Below are 18,081 nucleotides of genomic sequence, written 5' to 3' on the forward strand. Positions count from 1 at the left end.
TGAAGGGAGGTTGTTGCAGATCAGTTCCTAGAAGGCCACTGTCGCTATTTAGAACCTCCTATCATTACTGGTATCTTTGTTTGCAGTCTTAGCCCTGAAAAAGAGCTGTCAAAGATTTGGTTGGCCACTGAAACTCCATTCTCTTCCTCCTAGGCAAGGTCCCTTCAGAGCAGTGCTGAGGGATGTTGGCTGGAGGTCAAATAGAGCAAGCTTGCACAGCCACTTCTGTGGATCAATAGAAAATTTTGGTCTTTAGCTGCAAGGACTGTAAATCCAAAACCTTTCACCAGCATTAAATCAAAGGCCCACAGGTACTCAAAATGTGATAATTGTGAGAGCCAATCAACACCAAGACTCAACCAGCTCCAACAATACTTTACCTTCCGCTGAGGAAGAAAGGAATTCAGGCATATCATGAACTGTAGGTGTCTGAGGAGAACTGTTTGAACTGGTCCCCTTGGAACTGCTATTGGATGATCCACTTACTGCTGCAGTAGCTTTAAAATAAATATCAGACTGAAATGACAAAGAATACAATAGCTTCAGAGGGGTAGCCGAGTTAGTCTGTAACAGGAAAAACTTAAAAAAACAACAAATGGTCTGGTAGCACTTTAAAAACTAACTAAACATGTAGACGGTATCATTCGCTTTCTTGGGCCCAGCCTACTTCTTCAGATGACCGGTCATCTGAAGAAGCAGGCTGGGCCCATGAAAGCTCATGATACCATCTACATGTTTTGTTAGTCTTTAAAGAATACAATGTTAGCACTGCAGAACTCCCCAGCTTGTCATTGAGACTGTGCCCAAAGTGTTGTCTTTTACATGGGGGCAGCCACCTTACCAAAGGAAAGGCCTTGAAACTATCTGGCCCTGGCCCTGGGAGGCTCACCCTAGAGTGTAAAACCCCTCTGGTGGAATTCGCTTGGCAGCACAGATAGCTCCTACAGGATCTTGCAGTTAAGAGAAGGTGGTATTGCTTGGGCTTTCCAGAGGGCTGTCAGCTCCTGACCTGGCCTCTTGGCTCTGTTTGCAAAACGTGCACATTAGAGTAGCTTGAAGAATAAAGGTGACCAACCCAGAAGGCTCCAGGAACGAGCCTGGAAAGATCAAAAACAGCACCAAGCTATACTTGCACACTCCTGCCCTCCCAGCGACGCTGTGTGCTCCTCAAATCCAACTGAGGAACTGGACCAGAGTGCAAGGGTTTGGCTCAATAACCAACTTGTGTTTATAGAAAGTTAGACAATGTAACCTAGTGTCACTGCTCCTCATTACAAATAGACAATTCTCCCTCCTTTCTCCAGGTACATATAGAAGGACTAAGCCAGGAGTGGGCAAGATCAGGCCCACAGGCTGCATCTGGCCTGCCAAGCATTTCTCGCCAGCCTGCCCAGCTGATTAGTATAACATGCATGCTTACAGTTGGCAGCTTGTTCAGCTGCCCTTCCCCCAACCTTGCTCCATCCTGCAGCCAAACTGCTCCCAGGACCCTCCTCCTAACTGTGCAGAGTGCTGGAGTCAGAGTATCTCCCTACCCCTGTACCCCATTTCTGCAAAGCAGGGGTTGGGGAGAGGGACACACACAGCGGAGCTGCTCCATGGTAAATGACTCAGAGGAGTGCCTATCTTAGGAGGCAATACACTGTTTCTAAGTTTTCAGTGCTCATGCTCTCTCACATACACACACACTTCCTCCCACCCCAAACCACATCTCTGCAGAGCAGGAAGAAGGGAGACAATAGGGCAGCTTTCCCTGTCTTAAAGAGACAGCACATGGCTTCTTTCAGAAACCCAGTAGCAGCGAGTGCACACATGCACTCTCTGAGTCACTGTCACACACCCAGTCTGTGCCACACTGTCTCTGTGCCACACGTACACAGTCACTGTCACACATGCACTGCCACTCACACACTCAATCTCTGTGCCATACACACTCATTCTGTCACAAAGTCTGTCACACACACACACACACACACACACACACACACACGTCTCTCTCACACACTCATTCTCTCTGTAGCCCACTGCCCCACTCCTTCTCCCCAATAAGGTTGCCAGATGGTTTAATCAAAAATACCAAACACTCCTTCCCCCCCCCCAAATAAAAACAAAGGGGAAAAAATTCTGTTGAGAAAAAAAAAAAGGGGGAGACCAAAGTTGTTGAGGAAAAAAAAAGGACCCCAACAACAGTTACTAAGCAAAGAAAAAATAAAATAAAAAAATGAAAAATCAGCATAGCTCCTTTAAGAGAAGGCTTTTTTTCCCAATGGCCATTTTGTTTTTCTGTCAGCCACAAGACAAGCCCCTGTGGAACCAGGTAAGTGGGGGGGGGGGGGGGGGCATCCGGGGGAGCTCTGGGGGAGGGGGAAGAAGGGAGGCATCCGGGGTTGGGCCCGGTTGCTGAGTGTATTGTAGGGTTGCCGAGTGTATTGTAGGGTTGCCAGGCGTCTGGTATTTTCGCCTCCTGGCAGGGAAAAAAAAAATCAGAAAATACCAGACATTTTAGGTGTCCGGTATTTTCTGATTTTTTTTTTTTTTTTACCAGACAGGAGGTGAAAATACCGGACTATCCAGGTCAATACCGGACACCTGGCATCCCTACTCCCCAATGCCTCGCCCCTTCCAGGGGGCCCAGAGCCAGCCCATGATTACACACCAAAATTCATGAAATGGCCTCCCCTGCAAAAATTATTGCCCACCACAGAACTCACAGAGACAGATTCATCCCTGAATTACCCAAGTGTGAAGTCAGCCTATCTGCACTTACTCCCTGCACTCACAGATGGTGACCCTTGCTTGTGTTCAGCCAGAGGCATGTCAGTGGGAAAGAGAGAAGATTATTCCTAATAATGTAAAATGAAAAAAAAATGGGAAAGAAATTAGAGAAGGAGCATATCTGAGTGAGCCATGGTCATATAAACAAGAGTGCTACACCTGGGTTTGAGACCTGTAGTCAGTAAGTAATATGCATAGTCACTACAGCCAATGAAATATGCAGTCCTGTCATGCAGCTATATACACTGTTTCCAATTACATATCTTATCTGGCCTCTAGCGTCATCATACAGGGTCAGGTACTTGTATGGTTTTAACCGACTGTTCTGAAGGTGCCTGTTTCCCTTCTGTGCTTGTACACTCAATGCCTGTATTACTAGGTGCTACACATACACCCTGCAAGGAGATCTCACACTGGGGCCCCAGGGCTTACCGTTGAAGCAACAAGTTGCAGCTCAGGCACCACAGCTGTGTGGACTAGGTTCCCATTCACCACTAACCGGATCTCGATGGAATCAGTCGTGAAGGCCAGGATATAAGGGAAAGCACACACTGCAAGGGAACAATGGCTGCTATCACGGAGAATGATTACAACCATATATTTGTATCAAATGTTTTACATAAGTACCTAGAACTTTAAAAAGATTCTAGAGCTTTTCTGAAAATCTGACCTTCTCTAGCACCTCCCCTCTCTAGAGCATTTTAGAAGTTTTTAATCGGCCTTTAAAACGCTGATGAACATCCAGCGACATAAAGCCCTGTGTGACTGCCTGACTCTTCATGCTTAGTTGAGGGAATCTCTCAAATGGAGCAGGAGGAAATGAACGGGCTGATGGAGAACAAGAAAAAGAAGCCAGTGATTTCAGAATTTTGTTTCTGCATGGGGAAGAATCTGGCAAAGGCTTCTTGCTTTTCTAAATTATCAAACACAAAAATCTAGGTTAACTGGCACAGTCCTAGAACTGAGTGTGATATGGCTGCGTATCACCTGCTGCAGCTCCCGTAAGGGCCAAGAACAATTCCACAACAAATGAAAATGCTAAACCATCCTGCTAGATTACTACAGTTTTTCCTTACCAATAGCGTAAGGAACCTGGTTCCAACTAAAGTGGAAATCTGATGTTGATGTCTGGACCAAAGGAGAACCCCCATTATATGGGCAAACTTTTCTGTAGTAGCAGACATCTGTAACACAGAAAATGACATAGACATTAAATAACATGGCTTAGAAAATTGGATTATAGTTTATTGTCCAGCTGTTAAAACTATAAGAACATGAATTTACTGACTATAATTTTTAAAGGGAGAGAAACAGGGTAATATAGAATATATACTATATTGTGTCTCATCTGAGGTAAAATCTGATTTTAAGTGTCTATTTAAGCCTATAAGTCATTGTACAATTTTAAGAATTGTACTGTTAGTATTTTATGTGTTCGCTTTTTCCCCCGATTCTCCATTTCTTGTCAATGGCAAAGTGTCTGCCAGCCCGCAGGAAACACCCTTTGGGCAGTCATACATTAATCCCGTTCATACCCCCGAAAGACTGAAATATATGAAGAGGGGAAATTTCCATATCAGGCTTGGGGGATATTAAACACAGAAGTTTTAATATGTTTTTAATAGCACCTATTTCAAATCATAAAATTGGTACATTTCCCATATTCAAAAGCAAAAAGGTAAGAATAAACTGGACTCCACTGACTGTCTAGTAAGAGAGACAGGACTCCACTGACTGGCTTTCTTTTATCTGGATTCATTGATTACTCAAAGAATATTATTGCAGTGATTATCCAGTGTGACTTATGAATCACCATCTATTTCCCTAGTTGTAGGATTTCTTTCACTTATGAACTATAAAAATCAAGATTAAAGTTATCTGTATGTCTACAAAGTCAAGCTGAAATCATGGAAGTCCCTACCTATCTTCGAGTAGTACACACAACAGAGATTCTAGTAAAGCTAAAAACCAACGTCTAAATCCCAGCTCTTTTTATTTACTCCATTTATCTGGACTGAACTCTTAAATTTTGTCTAAAAGGGTGCCATTACTCCCTCACATGTCTAGCCTCTTGTATCAAGAAGTACTCATCTAGACTCCATTATTACAATGTTTGAGCACCTCCCAAATTTTGATGTATTTATCCACACAACATTGCTGTGCAGTCAGGGAATGCTAGGACATTCATTACAGGAGGTTAACTGGGCATACAGACTAAGCATTTCTGCATTCAGTGTTGCAGTGCCTATCTAATTTAGGATCCTAGGTTTTATTTTCCAAAGGAATTTTGGTAGTTATGAGACTACATTTCATTGACTGTCAACAGGATTAGGCTCACAGGTGCCTAAACACCATCTGAAAATGAGTCATAGGCACCTAAATCACTGGGCATTGCAGTGCTGAGTACAGAAATGCCTACATACTTTTAAAAAGTTGGGACCTAATTGTCCTGCCCAGGGTTACACAGGAAGTCTATGGTGGAGCAAGGAACTGAATCCAAGCCTCAGTCTAGAGTCCTAATCATCGGATGGTTCATTAAAGATCAGGCACTCTGGCAATGGGGTCAAATAAGACAGAGAGGCAATTATAAAATAGGGGATGCCTAAGAGCTGATATTTTACTGAGTAACAGGAAGTTTTCAAAAGTTGGGGAATGTCATTTGTACACTTGAAAATAGAAGCAAGGAACTAATGTTTCTAAATTCTGCACAGCTTCTTAGAAAACAATAATGTAAGTTATACTGAAAAACTGTTAACTTAGCAGTTATATCATCTCTCAATATGTAGATACTTATCCTACTAACAGGCAACATTGATACAAGCAGACATGATATATTAATGTTTTAAAATTTCCTTTGCTATTGCCTAGATCAAATAAAACAACACTTACAGTTATAACATAACAGTAGACCAGCATCACCATCTTCATATACATCAATAGCTGCAACAAAATTAACCTGCAATGATAATGGGTAAGGGTAGTGGGCAGACTGGATACTGAAGTTATTATAAACTATCGATGAGAAAAATGCAACACTTAGTCCCAGAGTCAAATGAAATGCACTCCTGCATATCAGAACCAATTTTTTCTTTTAAAGTGCAGCCTTCCATAGCTATTTTTTTTTCATTTGGCATTCATTGTAAAACCACTGTAAATCTTAGCAAAGGATTCAATTAGTTTTCCAATCAATATTGTCTATAGTAACATCATAACGTAGTAATGGAACTTACTTGGAAACACAAATGTTCAGAAGAGGAAAGACACTTGCCCTTCGTAACTGGAGTTCTTTGAGATGTGTAGTTCCTACCTGTATTGCACTGTGCACAAATGTGGTCAGACTGCAGTTCCAGTAAGCAGTGTCTGTCTGCGCCTACGTCATTCCCCTCACATTCCATTCTGCTGGCATGAAGGAGGATGTGGACTGACACCTCTTCAGCTCCTCTTTCTGCAGATCAGGGAGGATCCGAAGTAGAGGGGAATGAGGACAGGTAATGCAATACAGATAGGAGGGACACATCTTGAAGAACTCCAGTTACAAAGACTATGCATATTTCCTTGTTTCTTTGAGTGATGGTCCCTGTGTGTATTCCACTTTGAGTGATTGAGAATCAGCAGTACGCAGAGAAAAGGAGTGTGGGAGGATGTAGCTGCTATAGTTACTTGGAGAATTGCTATCCCAAGTAGCTATAGCAAGGATGTGTCAAAGGAGGAGACTTGAACTAAGGCAGAATATCTCATGAATATGTGGTTGGAACTCTACATCACGCCTTGCTAAGGTCTAGCGGTGGTACTTGTAGGAGTGATGGGATTGCGGCTGCCTGTGCTCCCATAAAATGAGCCTGTACCCTGTGTATAATAAGATTGAAGATGGCAAAGTAGGGTGCAGCCAGAGATTCACAGTAGGATCCTTTGGGAGGAAACAATTTGTCCTTGGACTCATTCCATGGTGCCCAGAAGCAGCCTGGGTTACTATGATTTGTTCTGTTCTTTGTAGACTACAGCTTGTCACATGTCCAGGAAAGAACAATCACTTACCTCGTAACTGTTGTTCTTCAAGATGTGTTGCTCATGTCCATTTCACATAGGTATGTGCGTGCAGCGTGCACGTGTCGTTGGAAATTTTTCCCTTAGCAGTACCTGTTGGGCCAGCAGGGGAGCCCCCTGGAGTGGAGCCGGTATACTGGCCAATATATACCCCTACTGGCCCTCCACCCCCTCAGTTCCTTCTTACTGGACTACTTTGAAGAAGGGGAGGCGGGCGGAATTTGGAATGGACATGAGCAACACATCTTGAAGAACAGTTACGAGGTAAGTAACCGTTCTTTCTTCTTCGAGTGATTGCTCATGTCCATTCCTTGTAGATGACTCCAAAGCAGAAACCCCAGGAGGCGAGGGTCAGAGTTTTAACCTTCCACTGACTGGAGGACAGCCCTACCCAGGGCAGCATCCTCCCTTGCCTGATGTATCAGTGCATAATGGTTAGTGAAGGTGTGGACAGAGGACCACATGGCAGCCCTGCAGATGTCCAGGATAAGGACATGAGCCACAAAAGCAGCAAAGGAGGCTTGAGCTCTTATAGAGTGAGCCGTGAGGGGAGGAGCTGGGATCCCTGCATAGCATTCCCTAATACATGATCCAGGGGAGATCCTTTTGCACAGAGTCCGGCTGACCTTTCAGCCGCTCTGCAATGGCAACAAAGAGCTGAGGCAACTTGCGGAAGGGCTTTGTTCTCTCTAAACAAAAGGCTAAAGCCCTCCTACCAGCCAAAGTGTGTAATGCCTGTTCTTTACCCGATGCATGAGCCTTGGGTTAAAAGACTGACAGGAAAATGTCCTGAGACACATGGAAGTTTGACACCATCTTCCCTGCAGGAAGGCAGGGTTGGGAGGCACAACCTGACTTTGTCCTTGAAGAAAACTGTATGGGGGGGGAGGGTCCAAAGTGAGAGCCCTCAGCTCAGACATGTGCCTGGCCAACGTGATGACCACCGCAGGCATACCTTGTAGGACAGATGTAGCAACAAGCACATTGCCAAGGGTTCAAATGGAGGTCCCAAGAGTTTAGACAGGACCAAGTTAAGACCCCACTGGGGAACAGGCTGCTGAACATGCGGATAAAGCCTGTTTACCATCTGGTCTGCAAAGAGGGTCTTAAACCCCTGGCACCTGGGTGAAAAGCAGAGATAGCCGCTAGGTGAACCTTAATCAAGGAGGAGGATAACATCTGGAGCCTAAGATCTAGAAGATAGTCCAAGACCAGGGGAACTGGGGTGTCCATAGGAGACACCCGCCTCTGGGTAGATCAGATATAAAACTGTTTCCACTTAGCCAGATAAGTAGCCCTAGTGGAAGGTTTCTTGCTCCCCAGCAACACCTCTTGCACACAGGCCAAACACTGAAGCTCCACCGCTGTCAGCCATGGAGCTTCCAGGCTATGAGGTGCAGTGACCACAGGTCCGGGTGGCAAAGTCTGCCAAAGTCCTACATGATCAGGTCGGGGACTAGTGGGAGCATCACTGACCTTTTGCATGACAGGCTCAGGAGGGTGGAAAACCAGTGCTGCCTGGGCCAAGCAGGTGTGATGAGAATCAGGGATGCCCTGAATTCCCGCACCCACAGAAGCACCTGGTGGATCAGTAGGAATATGTACAACAGACCCTCGGACCAGGAAATTAGTAATGCATCTCCCAGAGAGCCCCTTCCCAGACTCATGAGGGAACAGAACCCTGAGCACTTCCTGTTCTGGTGCACGGCAAACAGGTCCAGATGGGAAACCCCCACCTGCAGAAGATGTCCAGGGCTACATCCCCCCTGAGGGTCCACTTGTGGCCAGAGAAGGACCTACTCAGCTGGTCTGCTAGAGTACTCTGGAAGCCTGGGAGATAGGAGGCAAATGAGTGAATATCCACCCTGATGAAGAGATCCTACAGGTGAAGGGCCTCCTGACACAGGTGAGGAGAGCGGGCCCCTCCCTATCTGTTGATGTATGAAACCATGACATGTTGTCAGACAGAATGAGGACCGACTTGCCCCTGAGCCAGGGGAGGAAAACCACACAGGTGAGGCGGACCACTCGCAGCTCCCTGACATTGATGCACAGGGAGAGATCGTCCTTTAACCACTTACCTTGCATCCACATGTCTCCGAGATGGGTCCCCCAACCGGTGTCTGACATATCTGTCACGAGCTGGAGGGTCGTTAGAGGCCTAGAGAACGGGGCTCGGCACAGACCTCCTTCTCCCGGGTCCACCAGTCGGGGGAACTGTCACCACTGTGTCCCACGCATTAAAGGACAGGTTGTGAGTCTGTGCCAGCCACATCTGCAGTGGGCACGTGCGGAGCTTGGCGCGCTGTATAATGTAGGTGCACGCAGCCATTAGGCCCAAAAGGTGCATGCAGGCCCTGGCCATGGTTATTGGGAACGTCTGCATGTCCCAGACAGCCAACTTGATTGCCAGGAAGCAGGATCTGGGAAGGGAGGACTTTGCCGCCATTGAGTCCAGATTGGCTCCCAAAAACTCTGTTACTGGGGTAGGAACCAGGGTCAATTTGGGCACAGTCAGGAGCAGACCCAGCTCCCAGAAGTGTTCTTGAACCCCGGTGATGTGGGCGCATACCTGGTTGGCGGAGTGCCCCTGGAGGAGCTAGTTGTCCAGGTATGGGAACACCTGGATGCCTTGTTTTCTGAGAGCGGCAGAAACGACGGCCATGCACTTTGTGAATACCAGGGGGAGGGTGGAATGGAAAGCCCAACAAGGAGGGCCATAAACTGATAGTGGTCCCTTCAGAGGAACAAATGGTGGGTGGGGCACAATAGAAATATGAAAATACGCATCTTTTAGATTGAGGGCAGCGTACCAGTCTCCGGGGGCTAGGAAAGGAATGATAGATGCCAGAGTCACATCTTGAATTTCATCTTGATGATGAAGGCGTTGAGATCTCGGAGGTCCAGGATAGGACAAAACCCACCCTTGGCTTTGGGGACCAGGAAATACCAGGAATAGAAGCCTCTGTCTGACACCCCCTGGGGAACCACCTCTGTGGCCCCCAGGGTGAGGAGCTGAAGCACCTCCTCCTGCAGGAGAAGCTTGAGGGGGGCCCCTGAAGAGATTCGGGGCAGGGGAATGGGAGGGAGGGGGAGAACTGAATGGGATGACATACCTCCTTCCCACCGTTTCTAGGATCCAACGGTCCAGGGTAATAGATTCCCAGGCCTGGTGGAAAAGGAATAGACAGTCCCAGAAGGAGAGGGGCAAGGCTGGTAGGCTGTCCTTGGGCGTACCCTCAAAACCCTTGACAGGGTCCCAAGGACTTACTAGGCGGGCCCTGACTCTGGTCCTGGGTCAACTGGAAATAGTGTCTGCCATTCCTCCTGTTGCCAATGCTGTTCCGGTGACAGAAGTCAGGGCATGTACCCTGCTGGGAAGACCTAGGGGCATTCCTGCCTGAGAAGGAGCGCTGCTGGTAGCTGGGGTGTGAAGACTTTAAGGCAACCCGTGTATCTTTGAGGCTGTGCAGACGTTGGTCTGTTTGCTCAGAGAATAAGGACAGGCCTTCAAAGGGGTCCTATATTGTGTTCTGTAGTTCAGGAGGCACTCTGGACCCTTGCAAAAAGGCACTGCGGTGCATAACCAGCCCTGTGGCCATGGCACATGCAGCCATGTCAGCTGCATCGAGGGCAGCCTGGAGCGTGACCCTATAGATCATCCTGCCTTCCTCTGAGAGGGCTCTAAACTCGGGCTGAGAGTCCCTGGGGAGTAGCTCTGTGAACTTATCCATGGAGGCCCAGGTGTTATAGACATAGCAAGACAGCAGAACCTGCTGGTTTGCTATGCAAAATTGGAGGCCTCCCGATGCATAAGCCTTTCTGCCTAACAGGTCCATTTTTGGGGTTAGCGCCCAGTTGGCTCTGCCTCTCCCTTTGGTTCACCACCTGGACAACCAGGCACCCTGGAAGTGGATGGGAGAAGAGATATTTGTTCCCCTCCTGGGACATGAAGTATTGACGCTCAGCCCTCTTGTCTGTTGGTGGGACAGAAGTCGGGATTTGCCAGAGGGACTTAGATATTTTGGCCACTGTTTTGTTAATGAGGAGGGCCACTCTGGTAGCCGTATCAGACCGTAAGATGTCGACAGTCAAGTTGGAGTTCTCTGACACCCTCTTAGCCTGGACCCCCAAGTTCTGGGCCAGGCGGCAAAGGAGGTCCTGGTGTGCCCTCGAGTCTATGGAGGGGAGAATATCACCCAGGGCCTCATCGGGACGAAGCTGAGGACCCCTTCAGCCCCATCTCCACAGGGTCTGCAGCCTGCAAGAGGACCTGAGAAGCCACTGGTGAAGGCCTTGTGGGTGGCTGGACCTCCCGGCCCTTGGTCTCCGAGGGCCATGGAGAAGTTTGGTCTGGGGGAAATGACTGCCTCAACGTAGGTGACTGGGTCAGTGGAGTCACCGAAGGGGGCACCCTGGACCCAGAGAAGACCAACTCTGGTCTAGAGGGCCCATGCCCTGGCTCTGGTGGTGGGCCCATGGCGTCCAAATGGCCACTGAGACGGGCCTGGAGCCTGTGGAGGCCATGACTGCTGCATCACTGGTACCAGGACTGGCCATGCCCATTGATGCTGTTGCTGATGAGTGGAAGTACTCAGATGCCGTGATCAGTGGCACTGGGACTGGTGCTGGGACCTGGACCCGGACCCCTTGGACAACCATGTGGACTCCGCCTCTGAGTCGGTTGAATACTCCAATGTCGACCAGGGTGAGGCGGAGGCAGATGCAGTCGGTGATCTAGCTGATGGGTTGTTCTGAGCCATCGACTCTGGCTTACCCCGGTGCCAGCAAGGAGGAGGTGGCGGCCTGGGCAGCCCGGAATGGGGCCGGGGGCTGGTGCTGTGCTTGGTGCTGGTCGTAAAGCTGCCTCCATTTGAATGACTCTCTTTCCCGCTTCGTTTGTGGTTTAAAACCTTGCAAATTTTACAGGCCTCAGACAAGTGAGCCTCTTCCAAGCACTCAATGCAAGCAGAGTGTGGGGTCACCACAAGGCATAGGCCTCTGGCACTTCTCATAGGGTTTGAAGCCCTGAGGGCTGGGCACGCCCTGCCGCACATGCCGGGCACACAGAGCAAGGTCCTTAGCACTAGAAAACAGTACTTACCTACTTAGAGAACTGATAAGAACCGTAACTGTTGAAACTAGAACGAAGAAACTTTGGCATCGAGTGACTGCTAAACGGCGCTTGCTTGGCAAGAACAAGAGCATGTTGCAACAATTGTCACGGACAATAAAAAAGAACTGAAGGGGTGGAGGGCCAGCAAGGGTATTTATTGGTCTGTATGAGCGCACACACTTACATAGAATGGACATGAGCAATCACTCGACGATAAGGTTGCCAGGAGTCCGGTTTTGAACCGGACAGTCCAGTGTTTGAGCTTCACGTTCAAGAAATTGAGAAAATATAAATGTCCGGTATTTTCTAAATCAGATGTAATGTAGATTGTGATGTAACATCAAGTGTGTCCAGTATTTTTGTTGAAACCATCTGGCAACCCTACTCGAAGAAGAAATGAAAATTCCTTACTTTAGTGGATATGTGGCCTTCAGAAAGAACACAAGCTATGTGCATAGTCTGATGTATGTGAAATTCCTAAGCTGATTTCATGGGGAGTTTCAGATGCAGCTGTAATGAGACCGTGTCTTTATGGAGTGATGACTACAGAGATACTGCCATTAGGGTCCCTCCATCTTTCATTGGTCTGGCTGAGATGAGAGCAGGGAAAGATAGGCTGCAAGTATAGACATACCCTCAGGGGATTACAGTGGACAAGAAGATGGATATGAGTCAACCATGTGCCCTTGTAGCAAAGAAGGCTAACGGAGTATTGCACTGCATTAGTAAGAGCACTGCTAGCCAATGGGAGCAGAAGGAGGCGGTTCATGGGAGCAACAGGGGCACGAAGCCAGGTAAGCTCTCCCCCTCATGCCCAGACCCCCCCCAGCATTTCAATCCCCTTCACTCCCCCCACAAAGACCCCATACCCTCAGCTTGCTCTTACACCCTCCTTCCAGGCCAGACACCTACCCCTACCCTGTTCCTGTGTCCACTGTTGCTCCTGCACACTCCCTCCTGGCCATATACTGCACCCTTCCTTGCTCTTGCACCCTCTGCCCTGGCCAGATACCCTACTCCCAGACTGCTTCTGCACCTTAACTCCCACCCAGATCTTGCAACCTCATCCCCTCCTTCCTCCCAGATCCTGCAACCCCATCCCTATCCAACATGCTGGTAGCCCTGTCCCGCACGCTGAACCCCTCATTTTTGTCCCCACCCCAGAGCCTAAAGGGATCCACAAAATCCACTAACTCTGGCACCCCAGAAAAGTAAATCTGGTCTATGGGAAGCCCTGAACCTCAGTCCTCCCCATCCTTCTCTCTTGCCTGGTGGTGCTGGAGCACTAGAGGAGTGAGGTATCTCAGTTGGGGGTCACATCAGTGTGGGTTAGGGAGTTTTGGAGGAGGTGGGTTGTTGTTTTTTTTTGCTTCTCACTTGTATGGTCCCCAACTAATTATTTTTGTGGCCCTGACCCAAAAAAGGTTTCCCACCTCTGCTATAAAGAAAACATTGAAATCTTTTGTGTTAGACATAAATTAACGTTTTACTTTATTTAAAATGAAGTTTGATAAACTAACATGAGAAAGTTAAAATGCTTAATTTGTTTAATCATTTAAATTAAACCATTCTTACTAGCTGCAGCAGTAGCAAAATGGCTCGGGTGTAATTATATAATTAATGGTGAGTTTCCATTAGCACCTGGTGATCTGCAAAAAGGTTTGCATTGAGCCAGGTGGGCCATGGGCTAAAGAGTTTGGAGAACCTTTGTCATAGACCATCCCTCCATAAACTTATCAAGTACAGTCGTTCAAGTGAGGGTTTTTGCTCTCACTGTTCTCCTGGGAAGGGGGTTCCAGAGCTTCACTCCTCTGATGGTTAATCTTTACCTAATTTCAAGCCTAAACTTATTGATGATCCTTTTATATCCATGTTTTTTGTATCAATACCGGTTCTTGTCTTAAATAACTCATCTCCCTCTCTGGTTTTTATCCCTCTGATGTATGTGTCGAAAGCAATCATATCTCCCCATAGGCTTTATTTGGTTTGGCTAATCAAAAAAAGGTGCTTCATTTTCCTCTTATAATGAAGCTTTTCCATTCTTCTGATCATCCTAGTAGCCCTTCTTATGAACTGTTCCACTTTGAATTCATCCCTTTTAAACACGGGAACTGAAACTGCACATAGCATTCCAGATAGGTTAATGACCTGGTCTGGAAACCTCATGTTAAATACAGATCTTATAGGGAATTCAAAAGACCTTCAGGAGGAATATGAAAGACTGGAAAAGGTAATCAAAGTGGGAGATTATTCCTCGTAACTTTTGAGAAGTCATGGAAAGCTGGTTCAGTATTAGTTTATGTAAATCTTAGTTTTAAATTGAGTGGCTAACAAAGGGCAGCTTCTTGCTCACGCGCACACATAGAATCCTAGAACTGGAAGGGACCTCAAGAGATCAAGTCCGGTCCCCTGGTCTCATAACACAGCCATGGGGAAGAGGGAGTCCTTTAAATAGAAGCAGTTAGAAGAGCTCACATGTCTCTGCCACACTAGCAACATGCTAGTGGTCAGGGCCGGCCTTACCATGAGGCGAACTGAGGCGGCCGCCTCAAGTGCCAGACTGGGGGAGGGGGGAGCGCCACTAGGAGCCAGAGTGTAGAAAATTGTATCTGCTGCTGTTAGTTCTCCTTTATTGGGGTAGGTAGCGGAGCAGTCCCAGGAGAGGAGTGGAACAGGAAGGAGGCAGAATTGAGACCTTTCAAGTTTTGGCCCAGGCCAGGGGGCATCATTTGAGCTCCCTGCCTCAGGTGCCAAAATGTTGTGGGCCAGCCCTGCTAGTGGTGCCAGAGCTGTGAGCACTTTTAACTGTTTCTATTTAAAGGGCTCGCACCTTCCCCATGCCTATCAGGCAACGTGTTGCCTGGCAGCCACAGGAAACACGAGAGCCCTTTAAATAGAAACAGGTAAAAGGGCTCGCTGATCTGGCGCCTCTAGCACATTGCTAGGGAGCCGGATGCGTGAGCCCTTTTAACTGCTTCTATTTAAAGGGCTTGCGCCTGCCAGACAACTGTGTTGCCTGGCAGCACCCAGCAGGCACAAGCCCTTTAAACAGAAGCCACTGAAAGGGCTCGCAGCTCTCGGCTTCACTGGCCCATTGCCTGGGAACTGTGAAAGGGGGGAGGTAGGAGTGAATTCTAAGCTTCCACCCCAGACTACTCGGGAGGAGGCTAGCACCCAGAACTCTCCCATCTGTTCCAGGTCCCTTCCATTGCCCAGAAGTCAGGGGGCAGGGACCCCAAGCTAAGCAAAGCTCCCAGCAGGGTAGCTCTCAAAGACGTCCCTTCCAGCCCAGGTCCCATCCATTCCTCTTGCTGGATTCTGGAGCTTTTCTTGGCACCATCTTGCCCATAAGCACAGCAGAAAAAATCTGGTTTGGGCTGGTTAGTGGTTTTACTTGGTGAGTGCCTTTTAATTAATTAATAAAAGCACATACACAAACCATTCCTTTCACTAAATAAATATTTTAATTTAAAGAAATTATAATTTGTGTTCTGAAGTGCTCCTGTATTTCAAGGAGTTTCAAAAACAGTTAATCATTGGAAATTTTAGCAGCTTCCTTCGAGAAGTAGCTTTAAATGCCCATAACCTATCGGTTTACAACTGGTTTTGGTAAAAATATCTAGATGCCATTTTTATAGTCAACTGTGGGAATCTTTTATGACTCATAAAACCTAACTGAAAATACTTAGTGTGGGTGGGAATTAAAACAGGGATTTTAATACTATTTTATGGAATCATAGGTCTGGAAGGGGCCATCTAGTTCAGTCCTCTGCATTCATGGCAGGATTAAGTATTAATATTCAGTACCTTGTGCCTTTTCATGAAAGTGATGTGTGCTCTAATGATTTTAGTGTGGGGAGGGTACAAAATTAAAATCATCAAGCATTCATTGGAAAATGTTACACGAGTGACACACCTGCATTTTTTCCCCCTTCGGGCTTTTCTATAAAACAAGTCAGAAACAGCTCTTAATACAATCAGTGGCACAGCTATTTATGAAAGAGTAGTACTTAAGTGGGGGGATAAAACATGTGAAGGTCATTCAAATAACTTTGTCTTCTGGCAAAAACAGCTTTCTGTCCTCCCTCCTTTTCTTCCTTTCTTCCCAACTAACACAAAGAATTCAAGAATATACACATAATATCTTTATCATACAGTAGTCTTGACATATGACAAGCAATTCAGACATTGCTAAGCATCAACCACATAATTAAACTAGCCCCACAAGAGAGGATCTTCCCTACAAAATAATAGGAATGGTAAACTTTTTAAAAATAATTATTTTAAATTTAATGTCTGAAAATACAGAGGACCACAGTAATAATCACAGGTAAGTTTTGCAATTTTGTATATGAACAAAACCCTCTGTTTTATGTAGCCAGAAATTAATAATAACTAAGGCCCCCTGACCCTGCAACAAGCACCTAGGGATCACTGAAAATAAGAGGCAGATCTTCATTCTTACAGAGTTCATTGCAGGATCAAAGTAACAAAAGAGAAGATGGTAATGGGTGTGTGTGTGGTGGTGTTTTTGTTTTTTTTTTACACATTTCTTCACTACCCATTCCACAAAATTAGCAATGGTGAATGGATAGCATGATACTGGCTAGTAAATAAAGTGCCGAATGGCAATTTATTTCATTACTATATGTTGACAAGTAATCCACTTTTCTCCTTTGTTTCCAACTACATCCACTCCCTACTTCCAAACTGATTGTGAAAGTCTTTCAGAAATCATATCATATTCAAGGAAACAAGGAGTAGTTCTCAGTTTTTGTGTGACTTACTTCATTACATATTAATACAGTTGAGGGAGAATTTAAAAATGAATTTTCCAAAGAAGAAGAAAGTAGATGCTTAATGCTGAGTATTTAACAAAGAGTGGATTTCAAAATACTTTTTTACTGAAGTGGCAGGGAAAGCTGTGTGCTTACATTGCAAAGAAAGTATGGCAGTATTCAAAAGAATATACCTTCAACTGGAATTTTGAAAGCAAACATGCATTCACATAAAAAAACATACTTACTGAAGAGAAAGCTAGAAAAACACCAAGACATGGTTGTTCGAATGCAAAGAGAGCAAAGTGTTTTCATAAAACTGACCACAGCACAAGACAGAATTACAAGAACAAGTTACATGATTGTGCATAAAATTGCCCAAAATAGCAAATCATTCTTTGAGGGAGAATTTATCAAGGAATGTTTAGTTGACACTGCTGCAATATTATGCCCAGACAAGAAAAAGCAGTTTGAAAACGTTTCATTGTCAAGGTGAATTATGGTGAGACAAACAATAGAAGAAATCTCAGAGAACCTGGACCAACAGTTGAAAAGCAGGGTCAACAGTTTTTCATACTTTGTTCTGGCACTCGATGAAAGTTGTGATGTCAAAGATACAGCTTAGTTGTTGATTTTAATCGAGGCATCAGTACAAATGTTGAGCTTCCAGAAGAACTGCATCAATACAGTCAATGAAAACTATGACCACTGAAAAAGATCTACTGGAAGCAGCATATAACAGCATCTCAAAATTGGAACTGGACTGGAAGAAATTGGTGAGTGTGATCACTGACGGAAGTCCTAATCTGACAAGCAAAAATGTTGGATTGTTGAAAAGAATACAAGACCAAGTGACAGAAATAAACCCAGAACAGAACATAATTTTTCTACGTTGCATTATTCACCAACAGGCCCCTCTGCAAAAGCGTTCTGCAATTAAACAATGTTGTTGATACAGTTACAAAACTGGTCAACTTTATTAGAGCTTGTGACGTAATGGGGGGTAACCTGCTAACTCTCTGGCTGCTGTCTGTAGCACCACCGAGCAGACAAGTGATGAGTCACTATGCAAAGAGGGTATCTCAACTGGTTTGGCCAGCTGACCCCCATGGAGAGGAACAAAGGAAGGTGGAATGCTGCCCTGGCTGGGGGGCAGGGCTGGAGGACAGTGGGTTAGTTCCTGGCTGGAAAGCAGGGGAGAAGGAACTGGGGAGGGGGCTGGGATTCCCCTATCTCAAGGCGGGCACTGAGGCCTCTTAGCCCCCAGTTCCTGTAACCAGATTACATCTGTGCTATGCTGTATCCTGGAGGAGCAATAAACTACCCTCAATTCCACTGGCTGGTGGAGTCTGTTTGTGCCATCTCGGG

The 18,081-nt window shown here is 46.3% G+C and overlaps 1 protein-coding gene across 2 annotated transcripts in view; it reads right to left on the bottom strand.

Moving 5' to 3' along the window:
- GARNL3 (GTPase activating Rap/RanGAP domain like 3) overlaps positions 1 to 18,081 on the bottom strand; it is a 201,652-nt gene that overhangs the window by 19,238 nt on the left and 164,333 nt on the right. For both annotated transcript variants that reach the window (XM_075905774.2, XM_075905772.2), the window contains 4 exons: positions 5,665 to 5,731; positions 3,852 to 3,959; positions 3,208 to 3,326; positions 381 to 516 (listed from right to left, as the gene is read on the bottom strand). In XM_075905774.2, coding sequence (XP_075761889.1) covers positions 381 to 516; positions 3,208 to 3,326; positions 3,852 to 3,959; positions 5,665 to 5,731 — 430 coding nt within the window. The remainder of the gene's footprint in view (positions 1 to 380; positions 517 to 3,207; positions 3,327 to 3,851; positions 3,960 to 5,664; positions 5,732 to 18,081) is intronic.

Source organism: Pelodiscus sinensis, chromosome 23 (assembly GCF_052426305.1).
Source record: "Pelodiscus sinensis isolate ZL-2025 chromosome 23, ASM5242630v1, whole genome shotgun sequence".
NCBI lineage: Eukaryota > Metazoa > Chordata > Testudines > Trionychidae > Pelodiscus > Pelodiscus sinensis.